General features: G+C 38.3%; 1 protein-coding gene across 1 annotated transcript in view; it reads left to right on the forward strand.

The window, feature by feature from the left end:
- Positions 1 to 21,694, forward strand: part of MSH4 (mutS homolog 4) — a 28,459-nt gene extending 6,765 nt beyond the window's left edge. The window contains exons 4-20 of the mRNA XM_086463036.1: positions 1,350 to 1,460; positions 2,541 to 2,656; positions 3,265 to 3,438; positions 5,137 to 5,309; positions 6,049 to 6,116; positions 8,503 to 8,577; positions 8,998 to 9,062; positions 9,636 to 9,805; positions 11,883 to 12,019; positions 12,434 to 12,537; positions 13,367 to 13,491; positions 15,238 to 15,438; positions 16,702 to 16,820; positions 17,362 to 17,490; positions 18,718 to 18,892; positions 20,440 to 20,528; positions 20,872 to 21,694. Coding sequence (XP_086319162.1) covers positions 1,350 to 1,460; positions 2,541 to 2,656; positions 3,265 to 3,438; positions 5,137 to 5,309; positions 6,049 to 6,116; positions 8,503 to 8,577; positions 8,998 to 9,062; positions 9,636 to 9,805; positions 11,883 to 12,019; positions 12,434 to 12,537; positions 13,367 to 13,491; positions 15,238 to 15,438; positions 16,702 to 16,820; positions 17,362 to 17,490; positions 18,718 to 18,892; positions 20,440 to 20,528; positions 20,872 to 21,057 — 2,217 coding nt within the window. The 3' untranslated portion in view covers positions 21,058 to 21,694. The remainder of the gene's footprint in view (positions 1 to 1,349; positions 1,461 to 2,540; positions 2,657 to 3,264; positions 3,439 to 5,136; positions 5,310 to 6,048; positions 6,117 to 8,502; positions 8,578 to 8,997; positions 9,063 to 9,635; positions 9,806 to 11,882; positions 12,020 to 12,433; positions 12,538 to 13,366; positions 13,492 to 15,237; positions 15,439 to 16,701; positions 16,821 to 17,361; positions 17,491 to 18,717; positions 18,893 to 20,439; positions 20,529 to 20,871) is intronic.
- Positions 21,695 to 23,350: the final 1,656 nt, after the last annotated feature.

Below are 23,350 nucleotides of genomic sequence, written 5' to 3' on the forward strand. Positions count from 1 at the left end.
GGTTGCATAAATATTCCTTCTGGGTTAGTTTGAAATGAAATTCGTGCAATTTACAGCCAAGTGTTCTGCCTGCCAGCTCTGCGTACTCTACATTAATTTGGAGAGCGATCTCTCTGGCTTATGCAACACCAGCACTAATAAACGTCTTATTTAATGGTTTTGTTGTAGTTACACATGCTAGAAAATAATGTGGCTTGTAGCATCTTTACAATATACAAAGAAATAAAATTAAATTTGGTTAGGAGAGTAAGTAGTTATGACTCAGAATATAAACAGCTATCAAATCTGTTTACTAAAATATATGTTGTATAATGTAATTTTTTGGATCGTTAGTGCTTTTAAAGCTTATCCTGGTCTTAACACACGTAAGTATGTATTGAACCTGACAGCTACAGAAGTAGTTCTGTAAGATACAATACTAAAAATCGAAACGAGATGTGCACCTTGAAAATGTGGATGCGTGAAAAAATGTAGACATTCAGATGATGATGTGGCAACTTAAATAACAATTCATTTAGAGGTTTGAAAGTGGAAAAATTTATGTGCTTGTACCTAGGAAAAAGAAAAAAGTCCCATGTAATCAGAAGAGTGATAAGACCAGAATTCTGCAAGGAAAACTCAGATTATTTTTATGGAAATTGTTTACTACTTTTAATGGTTTCATAAATGTTACAGTTAAGAGTAAAAGGCTTCTTTTTAGCCAGCAGTAGCTGTGTTTATAGTCTAGTGTCTCCCCTGTTCTACTGTGTCAGGGTCAAGAACTATATTATTGTCCCATGAGATTTATGTTGCTCAAACAGAGAAGTGTTTTAACTGCCCAAACTTCTTCCCCATCCCTTTACTTTCAGTTTTGTCTTGAATTTAATGATAAAATACAGTTACTTCTCTTAAGTCTTTCATAATTTGTCTTTAAATTCTGATAACGTGACTCAGAGCACCATTACTTCTGGAGCACCATTAACTTTTCATCTGCAAGCCCAGAAAGCTGCCATCTGTTGAACATGAGTCCTCCCATCATAACCATGGAATATAGTTTTGGATATTTCTCTCTTGCTATGGCGACAAGCGTGTTTCTGTGTTTAAATAACAGGGGATGGATACCTCTTTTTTTAAAAAATTATTTATTTAGTTTCATGTATATATCTGTATCTATAGATACAGATAAATTTGACTCATTAATGTGGAAGTTAGCAGAAAATTTATTTTTTACTTACAAAACGGACTGTGATTTTAAAATGTAAGGATTCTGTAATTCTTTATTGCTGATTCATTATCGTGTAAAAATATTTTAGATTATATGTGGATTTTTAATTGAATTATTTTGATTTTTAATTTTTTTTTGTGTTCAGGTTATTACTAAACTCAAGATTTTAACACCACTAGAAATAATAATGTCAAACACTGCTTGTGATGCAGGGAGCACAACAAAATTGTTCAGTCTGATAACAGAACATTTCAAGGTAAGCTCTCGGATTTCATTCTATATTTTAGAGTTCTTGTTTTGATCACTTTTATGTGCTTGCTGATTTGGGAGTTTTCCACACTTCTAAAACTTTGAATGCAGTCAGATTTTGTGGTTTTTATGGTTTTCAGGCCTAATTTTACTGTGGTAAAGAACAATCTAAATGCAGCTCCAATGCTGCTAGTTCTAATCCTGACGATTACAGAGATAAGTTTATTGCTGATTGAAGCCAGAAGTTTTGAATTGGTGGCATGGAAGTAATTTGAGCAATACTGAACCTAGGAAAGATTCAGAGATGAAAAAATCAAGCATTTTCCTTTGCTCCTTCTTTGTTCTCTCCACCTGAAAAATAGATGGAGCTAATGTATCACAATAGGAAAAACAGCACTGGCAGGGTAAAAGAGGGTGAGATGAACTAGTATATGTAGTTTATGAGTATTAAAGCCTCAGAACTTTTAAAAAACTGTATTAATTACTACTTGAATTGCTTCCATGTCTACTCTGCTGATGGCTTCTTCATGAGTCCCCTTCTGCTTCCTGACCTCTCTCTTGCATAAATCACTTGTGCATCGCAAACATTTGGTTACGTTGACTTGCATATCTTTATTCCCTATTCAGCACTGAAGTCTTGATAATGATTCCTTGGGCTTAAACTGTGGCAAGGGAAAACTACAGTTTGAATGTGGGCATCAATGCTGTCATGGAAATAACTCTACCTAAAAAGTCATTCATTAATTTTAACCAAATGCAGGTTAAATTAAAAATTTGGAGTAGCTAGTTCTTGAGAGGAAAAGCAATACCCAGTAAAAAGCCTATGTTAATTTGCTCAAAACGGTACTATGAGCCTTTTTATATCTCTCACTATCTCTATCTCTCACTACCAGAGAGAAGGAAAGATGAGTGACAGTAGTGTTGGCTTGCTTGTGCTAGTAAACCACAATGAATACTTCTACAAAGACAGAGTGCTGAATCGGTTGATAGATTTTCTTGGAAACATGTATCACTAGAAAAAGAGGAGTCTGATGGAAAAATTCTCTGTAACTTTTTAAACTGTTTGCTTTCCCCCCCCTCTTCCCAGAATGTGACTTTTACAACTGTCCAAAGAAAATACTTCAATGAAACAAAGGGTTTGGAATACATAGAACAGTTGTGTGCATCTGAATTCAGCACTGTTTTCATGGAGGTTCAATCAAAGTATGTTTAAATAAGGAAGAACCATGCTGTGTCCAGATAAGTTTTTAACAGGTTTTTATGTACTTAGTACAAAAGTCTGTGGCTTGTTGAAAAAGCTAGAAAATTGTAACAGAGCTGTTCTTTTATTTTACCCTCCAGTGTTTCTGATATATCTAGAAACTTAAATAGAAAGCCTGTTACAGATTGATTTTTTTTTTCACAGCTTTCTACTTTCTCCTTTTCATTCTTTCCTTAAAGATACAACTTAACAGCTGTGATTGCCTTTCTTTCTGACCTCAGCAAGTGTTTTCTTTGTACCAGCAATTTTAAGTAGTGATACTTGGTGACCTGAGTCTTCATTTCAAGTCACGTGTAACTATTGCAATGTTTGTTCACAATACCAGCTATATAGTGTGGGATGTCAAGTGTACAGAGACTCAAACATTCATGAATTATTTGATTTACATGCATATGTGCAGTATACATGGTTTAGTGCATACGTAAAACATACTGCTTTTTCAGTGCTACCAGTCCCAGAAGAGCGAATGTGATTTCTGTAGTGCAATGCTTGGTTTTGTGGTGTTCGAATAGCACTATTCAGCATTCATTAAAGATTGTTTCTTTCCAAGGTATTACTGTCTTGCAGCTGCTGCAGCTTTGCTAAAATATGTTGAGTTTATTCAAAATTCAGTTTATGCTCCTAAATCACTCAAGGTCCGTTTCCAGGGGAGTGAGAAAACAGCTATGATAGATTCATCATCAGCACAAAATCTTGAACTAGTGATTAATAACAGAGATTCTCGGTAAGAATATTTAAATTCACAAATTATTTCACCAAGTTTCTTTGACGTTTGTGTCAAAGAACTGACCATTGTATTTATTTCTGTGTGACAGAACTTAATTACCATTCAGAGCTTTTTAAAAAAAAATCACAAATGTTAGGAATTGTAAGGGACCTTGAAAGATCGTCTAGTCCGACCCCCCTGCCAGAGCAGGACCACCCAGAGCAGGTCTCACAGGAACACATCCAGACAGGTTTTGAATGTCTCCACAGAAAGAGACTCCACAACCTCTCTGGGCAGCCTGTTCCAGTGCTCTGTCACCCTCACAGTGGAAAAGTTTTTCCTTATGTTAATGTGGAACCTCCTATGCTCCAGCTTGCACCCGTTGCCCCTTGTCCTGTCATTGGACATCACCGAGAAGAGCCTGGCTCCATCCTCCTGACACTCGCCCTTTACGTATTTATAAACATTAATGAGGTCACCCCTCAGTCTCCTCTTCTCAAAGCTAAGGAGACCCAGCTCCCTCAGCCTTTCAGCATAAGGGAGATGTTCCACCCCCTTCATCATCTTTGTGGCTCTGCGCTGGACTCTTTCAAGCAGTTCCCTGTCCTTCTTGAACTGAGGGGCCCAGAACTGCACACAATATTCCAGATGCAGTCTCACCAGGGCAGAGGAGAGGGGGAGGAGCACCTCTCTCAACCTACTGACCACAGCCCTTCTAATACACCCCAGGATGCCATTGGCCTTCTTGGCCACGAGGGCACATTGCTGGCTCATGGTCATCCTGCTGTCCACCAGGACCCCCAGGTCCCTTTCCCCTACGCTACTCTCTAGCAGCTCAGTCCGCACCCTACGCTGGTACATGGGGTTGTTCTTTCCCAGATGAAGACTCTACACTTGCCCTTGTTGTATTTCTCCCCGCCCAGCTCTCCAGCCTGTCCAGGTCTCTCTGAATGGCAGCACAGCCTTCTGGTGTGTCAGCCACTCCTCCCAGTTTTGTGTCATCAGCAAACTTGCTGACAGTGCACCCTGTTCCCTCATCCAGGTCACTGATGAATGTATTGAATAGTACTGGTCCCAGTACCGACCCCTGATGGACTCCACTAGATACAGGCCTCCAACTAGACTCTGTCCCATTGACCACAACTCTATTGGTACTATATTGACCAAATATATATATGTATGTTTGGACAGAGAAATGCGTTACAACTCAGCACAGAATTTCTAGCATAGGAAATCCTACAAGTTAGTTGCAGGAAGAGATGATATATAGTCATCTTTACATTGATGTCTGTATTTTATTCAGAATATTGTATTTTAATGAAAATGTTCTGATTAATATTTGATGTGAGATTATAATTTGTCTCATTTTGGAGGGTTAGTTTGTTCGGTTTTAATTAATCGAATTGAGGGAAAGAAAGTGACCTGCACAACTGCTGTAGGAATGGAATACTGCTAAAGAAAAAAGGAAAATACTTAGTAGAAATGTGGTTCTGTACTTTGGAAAATGATATAGTGAGGGCTGATATTATACTAAATTAAATTACCTGACTTCGTTAACTGCTGTATTTCATATAATATACATGGCAAATAAGGAGGTGCTAAGCATCCTAAAAGCATGCCTCAAATTTGTAGGATACTTTTACCTGAAAATGTCACTTGACATTTACCATCTTTATTTTTCTGAGTGTACTCTTCACATCTATTTTGTTTTCAAAGGAATGGTCACACACTTTTTGGTGTCCTAAATTACACTAAAACTCCAGGTGGAAGTAGAAGACTTAGATCCAATATCCTGGAGCCGCTAGTTGATGTGGAAACAATCAACACAAGACTGGACTGTGTTCAGGAATTACTCCAGGATGAGGAGCTCTTTTTTGGTCTTCAAGCAGGTAGTATTCTATTTTTTGATATGTAGTATTAATATTTCTTTTTAAACATTCCTTCTAATCTGTGGAAGTATGCAGTGTGACTCAGGATGTTTGAAAAGGCTTTTTTTAATGATTTGGCAGGTGACAATTATATAATGGACACTTAATTTTTTGAAGTAATCTTTATTATGATAGTGATATGTTGCTAAGAAAAGTGAATTTTTCTGATAAGGTGTGTAGAAGTCAGTGAGACAGTAGCTTTTTTGAAGAATTTGTGTCTCTGTGGCTAGATATGGGCTATGTTGGAAGTACACAAGTATACATTGAAAACAAAGGCATTGCTGATGTAATACTTGTCATGTATGCATATTTTTTTCGTTGCTTCATAAAACATAGTGGTCCAGACAAATGTAAAAAAAAAAACAAAACAAAACAATACCAGAGTATATGAGTTAGTCTACCTGAAGTTGGATCATGTAATCTTAATCTTTATCACCAGAGAAATGTGATTCAATCTAACATAAAAGAATGTTGCTGAATTGCAAAATAATCCCTACATGCTTAGGTATAGTAAGTATAGTTATGACAAAATAGTTTAGATAGCAGCTATTTTTAACCTGTTTGTTTTTCCCTGATAGATAATTTGTGAAGATAGAATGAAAGAAAAAGTATCACTAAGTAATTGTGTGTACTTCAAAAAGAAAAAAGATTTTATTACAATTTCAGTTCAATTTCTGATCTGTTTACTTTTGTTTTACAGTTATCTCAAAATTCCTGGATACAGAACAACTACTTTCAGTTTTGGTGCAAATTCCAAAGCAGGATACAGTATGTTTCGAAATAACACCTTAGATGATCAGTTACCTGTCTGTACATGCAATATATAAATATGCGTGATACAATAAGAGAAAGACTGCACCTTAAAAAACCATGGAATAATGGTATTGTAGATTGAGAGTGTATCTTATTTTACAACAGTAGAAGATTCTCATAGGAGAATGGTAGAAAAAAATTGATTTACTTTAATATTGCATTCATCTTAATTTACGGAAATTAGCTTCCAAAAATGTTTACTTTTTCATGACTCCCCACCTTTATTCTTCATAAGCATACATCCTATTTGACACTACTAGGACGGGAGAGAGGAATTTTCTTCACGTCAGTATAAAAGGAAAAAGTGTGTAACAAATTTACTGTTATTTTTGTATTAATACATTTTTGATAGCTTAAAGAAAATAAAACATCTTTCTTACTAGAAATTAATTTCTTAGTTTTCATGTAATACAAATCAATAGAAATTAGTCTTTATTTCCTGAAAAATGATTTTGAAAAAGGTTCTTAAGATGCGCTCTGACTTTGCTCAGCTGTGTTTATAATACAAATAAACTTAAATCTGTATTCAATTACTAGGTCGATCCTGTAAACATACAAAACCTGAAATGGGACTTATCTTTTAGTTACCAAGACAGACAGGATTGACCTAAGCGCAGCTTTTTCCTGCAGGAGTTAAGTGTTTCCTCTGAACAACAACCAGCTGACAAAAGACAATGTGCTCACTTGCACCGCATAAGCAGTACCAAGTGAGACAGAAGTTTCCCTTAGACTGAGTGTTACCGTAAGCAGAGAACCTTGCATCTCAAGCACACACAGAGAGATGTCTAGGTTATGAATAGTGTCTGGAAGTCCCTTCTGTGTCCAGTCCTCAACTCGGCCCATGTTTCTGTGTTCATTCATTCCTTGAATGCGAGGAATAAGTAATGTATTGGAGAATTTATTCCTTTTAAGTTTTCTCAGGGTCCTATCTTGCAGGTTAAAAGGATGCCCTGCTCTTATCTATTACCTTAAATCACGCATATTTTAAAATGAAATGTAGATAAAAGGATTTATTAATAAAAGCATAACTAGGCAATAAAGCTATAAATGTTTACAACAACATAGTTTAGTTGAATACTTTATCTGCTTATGTTAAGGCTTCAGCAGGAAGGTATTTTATCCCTTATCCACTGGACGGTGGCAGCCATGGTTTCAGTCTGTGCGAGTGCCTTATGCCTTACGTATACATCCATTAGAGAGCATTCAGGAACTTGACCAACAGAGAAGGCTTCAATCACCATTGGGAGAATTACTGAATATACCTTCAAATTCAAGTTCCTTAGAACTCGCTGATTCCTCCTCAGTATTTATAGCAAACTTCTCCTTTGAAGTCTTTTAGGAGCTCCAGACAGATTTAATCTTTCACCTTGAAAAATCATGCTGTAACATTTTTAACCAGGAGATAGTTATTAATTAAACTAAGTTTTACTTCAGTGTGGCATCATGTCTTTGTTAGACTGGAGGTCAGCTCTTGTTCTTAGCCAGTCTGTACACAAAAATTGCTGAAGGCAGTATAAAAGCGCTTTTCCTCCTAGTGACTATTAACATGTTTCAAAGAAAGATTTATTTTTTTTATCAGACCTTGCCTTGTATCTCAATCTGTACATTAACACATGCAATACAAATATCAAAACAGGATAAATATGTGTAGCTTACTACTGGTCTTGGTTGAAAGCAGACATGACAGTTAACCACAGTTAGCTTGAGGTAACTGAACCTCAGGTTTTTTCTACTAAGCTTATTGTAACCATTCCATTATAAGTTACATTTGCCTACTGTACTTGAGTAGGCTATTTCTGCCAATGCTTTTGAGGCTTATACTTGCTTGTGTTTATGCTGGTATGCCAAGAGTCCTCTTTTCAAGAGTAAAGAGTTGTTACATATGAACAAGAGGAGATTTCACATGGGGTCATGCTCTGATGTTCATGTTGAAAACTGACGCTAGATTTTCTTTGGAACCAAACAATGTGCTTATCTACATTGGTTTCTTAAAATCCTCTCACACAGTGCATATGTACTGCATGTACTATGCAATATGTATGCTGTGCCCTAATATCAACAGCAAAGTTCTTTACCATAATTGTTAGTGGGGCATACAAAACATTGTTTGTGTTTGTGGTCAAAGCATTTTGAAGAGCAGTCATTATTTTAAGTAAAATTTTTAAACATTTATTGGATTTTTTAATAAGCTCAAAGTGAGTTTATTAAGCATTTTAGCAATTTTCATTAAAAGTATAAACCTGTTACAGTTAATGATATGAGTTCTGCTAGTTCTTAAGTACTTTTTTAAGCAGGCAGACATACAAACACCTCCAACATTTGTAAAATTTTTTTTCAACAGGTTAAAACTGCTGAATCAAAAATAACTAATTTAATCTACCTGAAGCATACTCTAGAACTTGTGGAGCCTCTAAAAGTAAGCTGTCTCTGTTTTAGTCTTTTTAATAAAGTACAGACTGTTTTGTCCTTATTTTTATGCAGTATAGTTTGTTAAATTTCATAGAACGTAGAATAGAATAGCTCACTCTTCAATATCTTATCAAGTCAAAAAAAAAATTTACTTTATATCTTACCGAACACAATACTGCCAACATAGTCTGTTAATTCTTAAGCAAATTGAAAATATGCTTTTAGGTCTAATACTCTTATGAACTGGATTCCTGCCATTACCTGAGTAATTGATTTTATGACAAACGTTTAACTGAAACTCCTGCTCAGGTTCCGTAAGCTGCTTATGCAACCTCTAATAAGCTTTGATGAATCTAAGAACTTTCAGTCCTTTAAAAAGGCTACAAAAAGAAATAGCTGTTCATATCCCTGTTTTAATCTTCAACAGGCTGCTTTAAGAAGTTGTAACACACCACTGCTAAAGGCCTACTACAGTTCTCTTGAAGATACAAGGTATTTATCATAATATTTTAGCTGGTATGTTAGAAACTATCATCTTAAGAATGTCTGTAAGATTAAAGATGTTGCATCTTTGCTTATTTGTAGTTACAGGTATAGCTCAATTCTTTTGCCTAAAAGCTGATTTTAATGGTGAAAAATTCTAATTTTCAATTAACAAACAAATACAGGGAAAAAACACAAACCAGAAAGTTAGCTATGATACTGCAATTCCTGATGAACTGCACTCCACTAGAAATAATTCTGAAAAGACAGAAGTAGTAGTTTACTAGAGTCCCCATAATAATGCAGAAATCAACTGTTGCTTGTGTATTTCAGAAATCAACTGTTGCTTGTGTATTTCAGAAATAATATCTCCCAAAGATTTGAATGATATCTTTGGCCAGACTTGTGTATAGTCATACTTCATTCTGAGGTGAAATAGACATGTAATTTAGTGTTTGGTTTTAACAGTAGATATTGTGCTTCAGTTATTTGTAATACTCTTATTTGTCATTTTGGGACGATACTGCAAGTAAAAATTGTAAAGTATTATGTATCTAATGAGCAATACAACTAATATTGCAGATTCAGAATTATACTTGAAAAGATTACAACTGTAATTAATGACGATACAAGGTACACAAAAGGGTGTCTGAGTATGAGGACCCAGAAATGCTATGCTGTGAAGCCAAACATCAATGAATTCCTTGACATAGCTCGTCGAACATACACAGAAATAGTTGATGACATAGCAGGTATTTCTAAACCAAGATTTTTGTTTATTTGGAGTTCAAAGTACGTTGCAACTGACATAGAGAAGCCATATAATCATATGTATTGCAGCCTTCTCATGTGTAAACAGTATTTCGATTAGTATAAACCGATTGTCGTTGATAAGTAACTGAAGTACTTTTGAGATACATATTGAGATTCTCCTTTTGTGGATAAAAACCCAGTTTTAATGAAGTTGAACAATTATATTGTGATTCCTGTATTTAAAACTCTGTTGCTCCTTACCCTCTAAAAGTACCAAAAAGTTAAAGTAACATAACAGAATTATTCCAACTAAAACGTTCTGCATAAAACATGTAAACCAGTAATGAGTGATGTCCCTCAAGGGTCTGTACTAGGACCAGTCAATGACGTAGTAGGATTGAGCACACCCTTGGCACGTTTGCAGACAACACCGAGATGAGTGGTGCGGTTGATTCACTAGAAGGAGGGGACACCATCCAGAAGGGCCATGACAGGCCTGAGAAGCAGAGCCACACAAACCTCCTGAAATCCAAGAAGGCCAAGTGCAAGGCCCTGCACCTAGGTCAGGGCAATCCCTGGTATCAGTACAGGCTGGGAAATGAACGTATTGCAGAGAACGTCTTGGGGATGCTGGACTTGGGGATACTGATGGACAAAAAATTGGACATGAGCCGAAAATGTGTGCTCATAGCCCAGAAAGCCGATCGTATCCTGGCCTACATGAAAAGAAGCGTGGCCAGCAGGTTGAGCGAAGTGATTCTGCCCCTCTGTTCTGCTCTGGTGAGACCCCACCTGGAGCACTGCATCCAGCTCTGGGGTCTCCAGCACAAGAAGGTCAGGGACCCGTTAGCGTGGGTCCAGAGGAGGGCCACAAAACTGGTCAGAGGGCTGGAATGCCTCTGCTGTGAAGAAAGACTGAGAGAGCTGGGGATTGTTCAGCCTGGAGAAGTCCTGGGAGGCCTTTCAATTTGTAATGTGAGCTTGTAAGAAAGAGGAGGAAAGACTTTTTACCAAAGCCTGTATTGACAGGATGAGGGGCAGTGATTTTAAAATGAAAGAGGGTAGATTTAGACTGAACATGAGGAAGAAGTTTTTCATGGTGAGAGTGATGAGATGCTGGAATGGGTTTCACAGAGTAGTTGTGGATGCCCCATCATTGGAAGCATTCACTGTCAGGTTGGATGGGGCTTTGAGCAACCTGATCTAGTGAAAGATGTCCTGGCCCGTGGCAACGGGGTTGGACTAGATCTTTAAAGGTCCCTTCCAACCCAAACCATTCTGTGATTATGTGTCCAGAATGTCCTAAGTTGCTACTCTGTGTTGTGAGTGGTTGGAACATGAGAGTGGCCAAGCTTAGAGCAATGAGCAGCAGGGAAATGCCACTAACCCCATCCTTTCTTCTCCCAGGAGTACCACACTATAACCCTTTTCACAGTATTCAGAATTCCCATGATTTAATAGTACATTTGTACATGATGTCCCTGCTCACTGCAGGGGGGTTGGACTGGATGACCTCTAAAGGTCCCTTCCAACCCGAACTATTCTATGATTCTATATTCTTCTGTCATCTGTTTCCCACATATGGTATCTTCTCAGCTAGGAACAAGATGGATTTAAGGCAGGGATTAAAAATTTAAAGCGTTGTCTTCAGTCTGGGGAAAGAATATTGCTTAGAATCATGAACTGGTTAAAAACTGAGAGTCCCTAGTTTACAGTTCGTATTCTGTCTACTGATTAGACACTGATGCTAAGTGCTTGAGCAAACTTCCCGTAGTTAGGCCCACCTGGGACTTGGTCAAATACATGAACTGTCTTTAAAGAACACATTAATTTATCTGTTTCTTGTCTGGAATTTTTTCCCAATAGCTTTATGCAGCCAGATTTGTTACATTGATGTTACTTAAATAACTCCTTGGAGACCCACCTCTGAGGCCTTTTGTCATGTTACTTACTTGACCCATTCAGCGTCTATAAATCACATTAACAGTATGCATCTTAGTGCCAGCACAAAATGTATGTGTGTGTAAGCACGTGAATGTATGAAATTTGGGTCAAATCTTTATTTGTGGTATGTAGGTATGATAACACAACTTGCAGAAAAGTACAACCTACCGATGAAAACAAGTTTCAGCTCTGCTCGTGGATTTTTTATCCAGATGAATGTTGATTGTTCAACGTTACCCAATGGTCAGCTTCCTTCAGAATTTACAAAGGTATCTTCTGTACTAGATATGTTTTTTCATGGTATGTTTGTAATGCCTAATATATATAAAATGTATAATACATTAATAAAGTACACATTATACAGTAATTTAAGCAACAGTTAAAATAATTTCAGTGAAGATATCTAGAAGTAAATTAAGGTATAATTGGTATGTTTTTCTAACTGCCCTATTTCTAGTTAATATAGTCAGAAACGTGCAATTACATGCAATTATGTTGTGTGTAAATATAAAGTTGTATATCTTGCTGATAGCTGTATTCTCCTATATGGATTTTTCCTAAACATGTATATGGGGAAAACGAAACCAGACAACCCCCCATATTGTTCCCAGTTTGATTTTTAGAAACTATTTTTGTTTCTTATAATATAGCAAGTTCTTGTTGTTGGTTTGAATTCCCTGTAGATCACTAAAATGAAAAACACGTATAGCTTCACTTCACCAGATTTAATAAAAATGAATGAAAGATGTCAGGAGTCCTTGAGAGAAATCTATCACATGACCTACTTGTAAGACCATTTAAAACTATTTACTGTTTGCTAACTACATTTATTTTGTCCAATTAGCAGCTAATTACGTGTTTTCTTAAAGCTATCTTTCTGTTATGACTCCTTACAGAAATAATCCAAAGCGACTCTGATCAAGGGTTGTAGCTGAGACAAAAAAACCCCGCAAAGTCTGTATTGTATTAAATGTGAATACAAATATGTAGGCATTTCTTAATGAGGGTAGCCATCGTATTTATTAAATTTTTATGGGTGAATTATCTACACAAAATGACACAATAAATGCATTAGTTTTGTGATGCAGAATCATTACTTTTAATCAGTTCCTTGCATTTACAGTAGAACTGTCTATTCCTTTATTTTATCCTTGCTGCATGTCATGTTGCTCTGCTGTTTATTTCAGAATACTTACTAAGTGTGATGTTGCATGCCAGTTTTATGGAAATTCGTTTTAGAAGCCATGTGGGTGTTTTATTAACATGAAGGCCTAAGGGAATTAAGAGTTGCATTTGACGTGTTGATAAAACATACTTGATTCCATGGCTATATTTTTAGTTCATTCTCTTTGTGAAGCGTTCTTACAAGCTGTTGGTATTTGGGCTGTGTGTCTTGTCTGATAGCAGAATTTGATCTGAGATGATGGTATAAGATCTTAAATTTTCTTCAAAGAATTTTATACGTTTGCTTGCATCTGGCAGAGATGATTGCATTTTATGAATAACCTCCTATCTTAATGTTTGCAGTATGAACATTATTAACTTGCTTTATTTTTGTAAGTTGTATGATGTGACAGTATGTACTGTGCAACAACTAAATCAGTGTCTTATTTCAGAATAGTGTGTAAACTGCTGAACGAGATCTATGAACACATTCACTGCCTATATAAGCTGTCTGACATTGTGTCAATGCTGGATATGCTGCTTTCATTTGCGCATGCCTGCACTCTTTCTGATTATGGTAAGTTTCTTTGATTCCGTCCTGGATCTTCCTGTTGGAGAATATCCAGGCTGTTTTGTGGGTTCTCCCGTTGCTAAGCCCGTGTCTCATTCATTTTCCTGAGTCTCAGTAGGCTTTAGGTGAGTGTCTTTGGTCTATCCTTGCCAGTGTTGTGCTGATGTTCTTTCTGTTTCCATTCATTTGAAATTACATTCTGCCATTTAGCTGCTGTAAGCCTTCACAGCTAGTCTTTTCAAGATGGCCAATTTAAGCATATTCAAAAGCATAAAGTCTGTGAACATTCTGTGTTTACATTTCTGTTCTGAAAGGCTGCAAGATAATACAAGGAGATCAACATTAAGTATATACTGTAAAACAAAATATGTGGCTACCTTTGTTTAGCTTGCTTTTAGACATTTTTGGAAGTAGAGTCTTCTAAGGAATCCAGGATCATGTGCTTACCAGCATGTTGTTCATTCTGCTTCCCTAGCCCAGTTCTGCAATGTACAAATGAGCACATTGTCTTCAATTAATGCTGACCTGAGATACTTACCTGCAGTTCAATAGGGTGTAGCTACTAGGTCATCTCTGAAGGCCATCTCAGGAAATGTATTAGCTCATCATTACTGATGCTGCTAGGTAACTTCCAGTCCATGAGCAGGATCAGTTTCCTTTGCAGTGTGGACTGTGAATCTTCATGTGCTGACGATTTCAGTCATAGCACATAAATTGATATGTAGCTCAACAGTAACTGATATGCTTGAGGTATCACAACCTTTTCCTGCCAAATGAATCGGAGCACAAGTTTTATTCAGAAGTAATAAGAAGACCAAAGCCACTTAGCTTCTCCCATATATCTACACCTACAGTTTCCACAGCCAGGCATGATTGAATGTGTATCCATCAAAAGAAAAGGACTGTCATTTGTTGTTTTCAGTCCCCTTTGCCACTTGATTCTCTCGTCTAAATCATTAAATGACTAAAACCTATACCAAGTCATTAGAGTTCCCCAATGTTTAAACCTGAAAAACTGTTTTGGCACTTCTTTCTTGAAGGCTGCTCCATTTAAACAGACCAAATTTAACAACACCTCTTTGTTAGCCTGGGCTGCTGACACTGAGGTAGTCAAAGAGGACGTACATGGAGTACGTTCAGAAAAGAACTGTATTCTGACACAAGTACATACAGATAGTCCCAGCAAATGGGTCTCTGTAGCATAGTGTATACCCAAATAACCAATATGATAAAATATAACAAAAATAGAAGGAATGCTACTTCCTTGTTTCCTGTGCTTATATAATAAGGTAGATATGTCATAGTAAGAAAGTTCGTGACTCCTGTACCATATATGTTCATAGTAGTATTAAAATAAACTGTTAAAAATTATGTTAGTGATGAAACAGTCTTTTAGGTTTTCTGTTTTAATTAATTTTCAAGTTTCAGCCTTTGTATTTTTCTTTATTACTGGAGTCCAGCCCTACTTACTACTGAACACAAAGCAGAATGTTAATTAGAAATTAAATGTTAGTTATGGGATTCTTTTTGTAGTAGTGAATCATGAAGACTTGCATGACAATCAGAATCTATACCTTCACAAGTGCTGCATGTTGGTCTTGCTCACTACAGGAAGGTAAAAATCGGGGAATCAGCACCACAGAGTTTGACTTCTGCTCTGCAAGAATTACCTTATTTCAAAATGCAGTAGTTTAATAATATAAAGGTTTCCATACTAAGTCTGCACTGTTCTATATCCTTTTTCTCATTTAGTTCGTCCAGAATTTACGGATACTTTAGCGATCAAGCAGGGATGGCACCCCATTCTTGAAAAGATAGCTATGGAAAAACCTGTGTCAAACAACACATTTCTGACAGAGGGTAACAATTTTGTCATTGTTACAGGACCAAATATGAGTGGAAAATCAACATACCTAAAACAGATTGCTCTCTGTCAAATTATGGCACAGATTGGTGAGTAAGAGTGTACCCTATTAGTTATCTTCTGCAGCATATTTATTGTTTTCTAGGTAAAAATATTTATGAAGTTGAATGATGTGGCTTCTAGAATAAGATTCTATATAAATAGTAACAGGTAATTTTTTAGTCCATTTGCTCCTACCAGCTCTTCTGTTTCTGACAGAATCCACTGCAAGGTTTTGGGTCTGCCATTGGAAACTTATGGGGCCCCATCTGTGTAACTGGAAGGCTCCCCAGTCTGTCTTTAGAAGCAGAGTTGTATGCCTTAATTCTTTGGAGCACCTTCACCCAGTCTAGCACCTTATGCTAGATGGATAGCGAGAGTCCTTGAAGTATCCCTGTTGGGCTACATACGTGTTAGTCATCCAAAAGGAACAGATGAACTTGAGCATACTTCAGTTATGTAGATAAACATGATTGCAGCCAAGTAGAATTAATAGAGAAATAATCAACTACTTCAAATAAAAGTAGTAATAAATACTGCAAGGATCTGTCACTAAAATCATAAAAATAAAACAAATATTTGTAAAGTCTAACTGGGATTCACCCATGTACTCAGGAATTCCTTGTGGTTTTTACCTGAATTCCTCATGGTTTTTGCCTTAAAGATAAAGATAAGGCTGGTAGCACAGGAGAAAGACCTTAACAGGCTGACCCTGACTCTACTGTAATGAAACTACTTGGTAGTGGAGAATAAGATTTGTCCACCATGTGTTTGTGGGTCCAGTCCCCGACAACTGCAAGTTTTTCCATGAATTGCACTCAAAAACATGAGTTTAATATGAATAAAGGAGACTGTAAAGTCTTCTGGCAGGTTTCCTGTTCTTTTCTCTTCAATAAAACTAATAAGTCTCAAAGTCAGATAAAGGAAATATAATTTTGGTTTTGGGAAGCTAAGATTCCTTGGGATTAGTAACTCTATGGCTACAGAAATGTAAATTAATTCTAGTGTTTATTCTCACTTTTGCATCCCTTTAGACTGACACACAGCTTTAGGCATATGATTTCTTAAGGTTTTACTGATAAGCCTCTTTAATTGTGATATCTAGATATTTTTTTCTTGTATAAAGTAATGGTAGAGCATAATCTTAGGAAACTTTACATAATAAGATGCATTCTTTACAGTGTATAAAGAGCAAGGGTAAAACCAATTCCGCACACCACACCACACACACCCCCCCCACCACCTGACATATTCAGGCAAATTGGCATTTGTCACAGTGGTAAGAGAAAATTTGTATTTTCCTTGTTTTTTAGGTTCTTATGTCCCAGCAGAGTATTGTTCTTTTCGAATTGCAGAGCAAATTTTTACCAGAATAGGTATGGATGATGATATAGAAACAAATGCATCAACATTCATGAAGGAAATGAAAGAGGTATTAAACATAGCTCATCCAGGGTCCAAGGCCCACTTTTACTGTTAAACTAATAGAAATTGTACTAGTGTATTTCCACTGAAAGTGTACTTTGAAAAGTAGTCAAAAATTAAGCTTTCATCTTTTGCCTGGATGATAAAACACAGAAAACCAGGCATATCTTAAAAGATATTCCAATACGAGTAAAAATCAGTGCTCTGTTGGACAGTAGTTTCAGCATTTTGTTATTTCTTAGACCTTACGTGATTATTTGTAGGAGCCTAAGCCCTCTCAGTTCCCTCTCCCAAACTGATTATGATTTTGAGGGAAGGTGGTACTTTCAATGCAAAAGTGCTGTAGTATGAGTCTTTGCTTGATTAGAATTGACAGCTATTTGAAAGCTGTGAAAAGGTAAAATCTGTGGATCTGACAAGATTTTTTTTAATTTCTGCATTAAGTTTCATTTGAATAACACAAAGTACTCATGTTAGCAGTAGTATTCTGATTATGGTTTTTAAAAAATACATTTATAGGAATAATAACACATTAAATATTTTCCTAGGTAACATACATCGTACAAAATGCTAATGACAAATCACTCATCATAATTGATGAACTTGGCAGAGGTACCAGTGCTGAAGAAGGTATTGGCATTTGTTATGCTGCCTGTGAATATCTGTTGAATTTAAAGGTAATTCTGTTTTGAAAAAAATTTAAACATAATTATTTTGTCATACTGAAAGTAAATATAGTATTTTCTCATAATTTAACTTCAGTTTTGTAGAGATTTCTTGCCTAAATTTGGTATCTTTTATAACTGGTAAATAGTAAGAGTTATGGTGATAGAGAAAAAATGCTGACATGAACTGCATTTCTGTTCACTGGTTGTTGTGGTTTAACACCACCCAGCTGCTCGCTCACTTCTCCACAGCGAGATGGGGGAGAGAATCGGAAGGGTGAAAGTGCAAAAGCTTGTGGGCTGAGATAAAGGCAGTTTAACAGGTGAAGCCTTTAGCTGTGTGCACAAGCAAAGCAAAACAAGGAATTCATTCCCTGCTTCCCATCGGCAGGCGGGTGTTCAGCCATTTCCAGGGCAGCAGGGCTTCATCGCATGTGATGGTTACTTGAGAAGCCGAACACTGTAACTCTGAATACCCCTCCTTGCTCCTTCTCTGCAGCTTTTATTACTGTGTAATGTGGTCTGGAATATGCTTTTGGTCAGTTGGGGTTGCATTTCTGTCTAGACGAGAATAACCCAGTCTCTTTAGTTTTGCTTAGTACAGCTTTGTGAGTTTGAATGTTAAAGGTGAACCTCTTTACCTGGCTGCGTCTTCCCGAAGTACAGTGGTAGTTCCACACAACTTGTGAATTGGTCACAATGGTTAGAGGCTTGTTGAGAGAAGTGGAAGATGGTTTTGAAGTTTCACCTCTATTACTAGTTATGTTTTCAACCTCAGGTTGTGTCAGCTTTTTGAAATAAGTGTGTACATGTTCAGTTTCTCATCACAGTTTATTCAGAGTACTTTTGTGGTTTGGTTTGAAAACCTCAGATATTTTCTGTAGCTTGTACTTTTGGCAAAGCATTCCTTGAGAGTATTAAGGCAACCGTTTGACAATCATTCAGATTAACCCTAGTCAAATTTTGTAAGCATCATGGATTTTCTGTTACTTCTGATGTTCTTTTCCTTCCTCTGTTGAGAAAGGAGTGGGAGAATCCCCAGTTGGAAAAGAGTTCCTTGGCACAGGTGGAACTTACTGCTTGAAGATTGTAATTTGCTTTAGTAATTTAAAGACAGCTTTTCAATGTTTTGGAGGAAAGCCTGGACATCTGTGAGATCATTTAATTTTTCTTATTTACTGTAATTTATTCCAGGATAATTTCCAAAATAAATATTCTTTCTTGTTTCCTTATTTTTAGGCATTTACATTGTTTGCTACACATTTCCTGGAACTGTGTCATATAGATGCTTTATATCCCAATGTGGAAAATTGCCATTTTGAAGTGCAGCATGTGAGAAGCAGTGCTGGAAATAAGGAGAAAATTGCTTACACTTACACACTCTCTAAAGGCTATACAGAGGAAAAGAACTATGGTAATGGATTCCACTATGACTTTACTTAGTAAAGATTATATAGGATACTATTTCAGTTATTAGGCTTCTAACAATATTTTTCTGCTGACAGATTTCTGCTGAGTTTGCATCTCTCTTATAGAGTAACAACTGCAGATTTATAATGTGTTCCAAATCCTTGTGTGTTTTAAGTAACCATGTCTTGACATAATAGTTTGGGGGGTAGTATGAAGAACTTATATGAAATTTCATAGTGAAAAAAAAAACATTTTAGTAATGTCAGTAGCTACTTGATTCACCTCTTTGGATGAGATGAGACATTCTGAGCACACAGTACTTAGATTGATTTAATCTCCGCTTATGGAAGCAAGTGAAAGTTCTGGAGAGCCTTAAAGCTGTGAATGCTGAAGTTTGTTGAATGTAAAACTCTCTTACGTGTCTGCCATAAGGAATGATGTATCAGCTAAATAGCAGCTTGGCCCTTTTTGCTTAGTGAAAAGGAATCAAGTTTCTTTAAAAAAAGGCCAGGAATTTTATTGTCTCAGCCTAAGGCTATTTTGAGTGGTTCCACTAAAGCATCAGTGTTCTTGAGAAATTGTTTTTAATTCTCTTTTAACTTTATAATAAATCATACTGAAGACTGTGTAGATTGACAGATTATGGGTCAATAAAGAAATGAGTGAGTGACAGTAAGGCATAGCTACATGTTTTAAAGAGTTACAGAAATCCGTATGTTTCCGAATACTAGATTCTGAATTGGATCCTTGATTTAGGTGACATTTAATCAATAGGAAATTAGCTACACATGACTTTTGCAAGCTAGTGATAACTGAAGATTACAAATTATTCCAGTCAGGCTTCAATTAACTGCACTTAAAACGTTTCTTTATCAGAATTTCTGAGTAAATTTCTTTACCTTAGGCAGCACAAGCTCAATTTCAGGTGCTATGCCACCACTAACTCAAGAACCCTACATGTAGAGAGTATTCTCAGAGAACAGGAGACCTTTAGTAACTCAGCGTTGGTGTCTTGGCTTTACCTTACTTGAGAAAGGTTACATTCTAAGAAAGAGTGCGAGGGCTCTTCTTGACCCTTTTTTGGTTTTAACCCTACAGTATTAAAGCACCCGATGAAGCACAGAATTTCCTAAGAACAGCCAGGGCCATAGGCAAAGGAAAAAGTAGAAAAATCATGTTAGGACAGAAAAAAATATTTTACATCTCTCTCACCCTGAGTATCTGGCACTTTGGCTACTGGCCACGGAGTAGAAGTTGGAACATGACATCCATATCCACTGGATGTCTGGATTTAATGGAGAGCACATTTATCACAACCTCAGTGTTTTCCAGGCTGCCAAATTAAACAACTAAACAGAGAAAGCTGTTACCACCATGCCACTTCTTTCCTTTAACCCCTACGAGAAAATGTGTATAGAAGTTATTTTAATAAAAATGAAAATGTCACCCTTTAAAAAAAAAAAAAGACTAAGTTAATTTTGGCAGACATAGTGTGGAAGGTAAGAAAAAAAAAATACATTAAAAATCCTGATTTCTGTTTTTTATGTTTAGGATTAAAAGCTGCAGAAGTTTCCTCCCTACCGTCATCTGTAATTTTGGATGCAAAGGAAATCACAAAGCATATTGCAAAACAGATCTTGGTATGTAGTAGAAAATTATAATACTGTAATTCACAGTTTTTATAAAACTTGGATATATTTTCAGTTTCTGAAAGGATATAGAATAATCACTGCCTATGGTTTTATGAAAATTGATTTCATTAAATTTTTTATTTCTGGAACCAGTTATAAAAGATTACACTGAAGGTCACTGTGACGTGGCAACACAAAGCAGTCCTTAGGGTTAAGGAGTGTTGGATGTAATGTTGGTGTACGAACAAAGAATCAAGAGATCAGAAATAGGCTGGAAAATAGCTAATATTAGTATTTTAATAATATCACATAATTGATTTCATATTTTAATGCATGTGTTTTTTAAGAACAGCACAGGCAGAAAAGCACTCCTGAGATGATGAAACAGAGAGCTGTATACCATTTAGCAATGAGACTGGTTCAGACTGCCAGAAATTCTCGATTGGATCCAGACAGTTTGCGTATATATTTGAAAGGCTTGAAGAAAAAGTATGAAGCCAGTTGTCCTGCACCTGGACAAAATGATGAGCAACAGTAATGCGTAACAGAGGCTGTTGCTCTAATTTTTATGACTGCAAGACGATTCTGGGTTTTGGCATAGTATTAGAAAACTGCATTTCACATGGTTTTAAATTCTTAATTCTTAGTCTAAATTATACTCACTCCTGAAAGACCATATCCTTCATGGGGTTTTTTCCCCAAAACATACCTGAAATAAAAGCATTTACTTTGTATGAGGAACACAGTTCTTTCTGATAATGAACTATATCCCTTTCATTACTTTAGAGACAAAAATGTTGTATAATACTTAGTATTTTCTACGTGATATGTCTGGTATTATAGGTCTTGTATCTGATACTAAAGATCTTGCCTAACGGAAAGCAGTCTTTGAAACAGAGAGTCCACTTGTCTTTCATAGGCAATCTCTGTTTGCGCTGTTGAACCTGTTTCTGTAAATCCCATTGTTCCCAACTCAAGGAGGGTTCTAGCTCTCTCAATCATTACGCTCAATCCAACATAACATAGGCAGTCCAGGACTGCTTCCTCTCCAGAACTGGGCAGCCAGAGGGTTTTTTGTAACACAGTAACAGCAAGTTACTGTAGTATTGACACTGTTGATCAGTTTTTGTTTGAAAATGAGTAACAGGAAATCAATAAAAAGTTGAGTATGCTTCTTTCTTGGTTTTTTATTTTAGTACAACTTCATTGAGTGACTGCAGCCATGTATTCCTTTGTGTGCCACAACGTTTTCTGTTTTGTTTTCTCCCATCCCAGAGTTTTCCTGGTGCTTTTCGGTGTGCTTCAAGGTCAGCTGTTTCTCTTTCCATGCATAGCAGGGCTCTCCCTTTGCCTTGTGCACCTGGAGTCTTCTATTTACCCTTGTCATCCCGTGATGTTTTCTTGGGTTTATTGCACCCCAGGAGCTCTGCATTTGTTCTCTTGTCCCCTTAATACTCTTCCCTTTTCCTTTTTGTGGCCCCCTGGGTGCTTCCTTTAGCTTTCTGCCAGGTGCTGTCAGGATCTGGGGTGTACCTCTGCTGCTGCCCCGGCAGCCCTGCTGGTCTCTTTCGCGGCTGATGGCCGTAGCCACGTGTTTCCCAGGGGCTGCTGCTGTAGGCCAGAGGGTTGGGCAGGAAGGTGCAGCGATGGCCCCTCTCTGTCCCACGGGCACAGCTGTGGGCCGGGGCCGGCTGCGCTGCCGGGGGCGGCTGCACGCCGTCGGGGGAGCGGGGGCTGCTCTGGCCGGGGCGGTCGCGCCGGAGATGGGTTGGGACAACAGAGCCGCCAGTGAGCGCCTTGGGACTGGCACCGCGGCTGCAGCCGCCGAGGAGGTAAGTGAGGGCTGGCCCCCCGCAACTGGGAGCGTCCCGCAGAAGGCGACACGGACAGCGCGGGAGCTGGGGGCGCGCATCGGCACAGACCGCACCGGGGCGGGGGCGCTGCGGTGCCGCGGGGAGCCGGGCCCGCGGGGGCGGCGGGGCCCGGCGGCGTGGTGCGGTGCGGTGCGCCCGCAGCGCCGAGCGGAGCTCGCTGAGTGGGAGCAGTGCCGAGCACGGCACAGGGCGGGAGGCGGCGGGAAACTGCAAGGGTGGGTACGGCGGCGTGGGGCGAGGGGTGCTTTGGGGTGGTGTCGCCGGTGCGGGAGGCGCCGGGGCCGGGCCGGGACTGAGCTGGAGCCGGTCGTGGGGGAGCCCGGGGCCCGTGCGGCGGAACTGTCCGGCCCGGCACACGCTTGCACCACGCAGGGCGGACCCTGGGCCCTCTGTCTGCCTAAACGTGGTGGATCATCTCGAACAGTCCTCCTCGCTGCTCTCGTTTTCAGCCCTGCCGCCTGCCTGCCTTCCACCCCCAGGCACCACCTCCCCCAGTAGTCTCTTCCCCTCGACTTACCTTCCACAGTGCTGGGCATCAGACTCCATCTGCAACAGAAGTGACATCTGCTACAGCGTTTCTTAAATTGCTGCATCCCTCTTCATCATTGCAAAACGAGTGCCAGGAGTCAAGCACACGTGAAATTGCTGTTCACCACCGTACTGCCACTTATAACACACCTCCCTCACAATCATTTTGCTCCCCTACTTCTACACTTCTTGAGTCACAGCCCCCCTCTCAAGCTTCCAGGGCAGCTGTTTCTCATCCACATCTTCTTTCGTATCCTACCCCCCAATCACCCTCCCCGTGTGTCCCATACCAGCTAACCCCGCCATCCTTGTTTTCAGCGGCACAACCAGCCTGTGTTTCTGTCATAGAATAGTCTGTGTAGTCTGTGTTCTGTGTCCTGTACCTTGCTCAGGTCTTGATGCCCTGTAGCAATTCGTGCACGAGGAGCA

Source organism: Leptosomus discolor, chromosome 3, assembly GCF_034619465.1.
Source record: "Leptosomus discolor isolate bLepDis1 chromosome 3, bLepDis1.hap2, whole genome shotgun sequence".
NCBI lineage: Eukaryota > Metazoa > Chordata > Aves > Leptosomiformes > Leptosomidae > Leptosomus > Leptosomus discolor.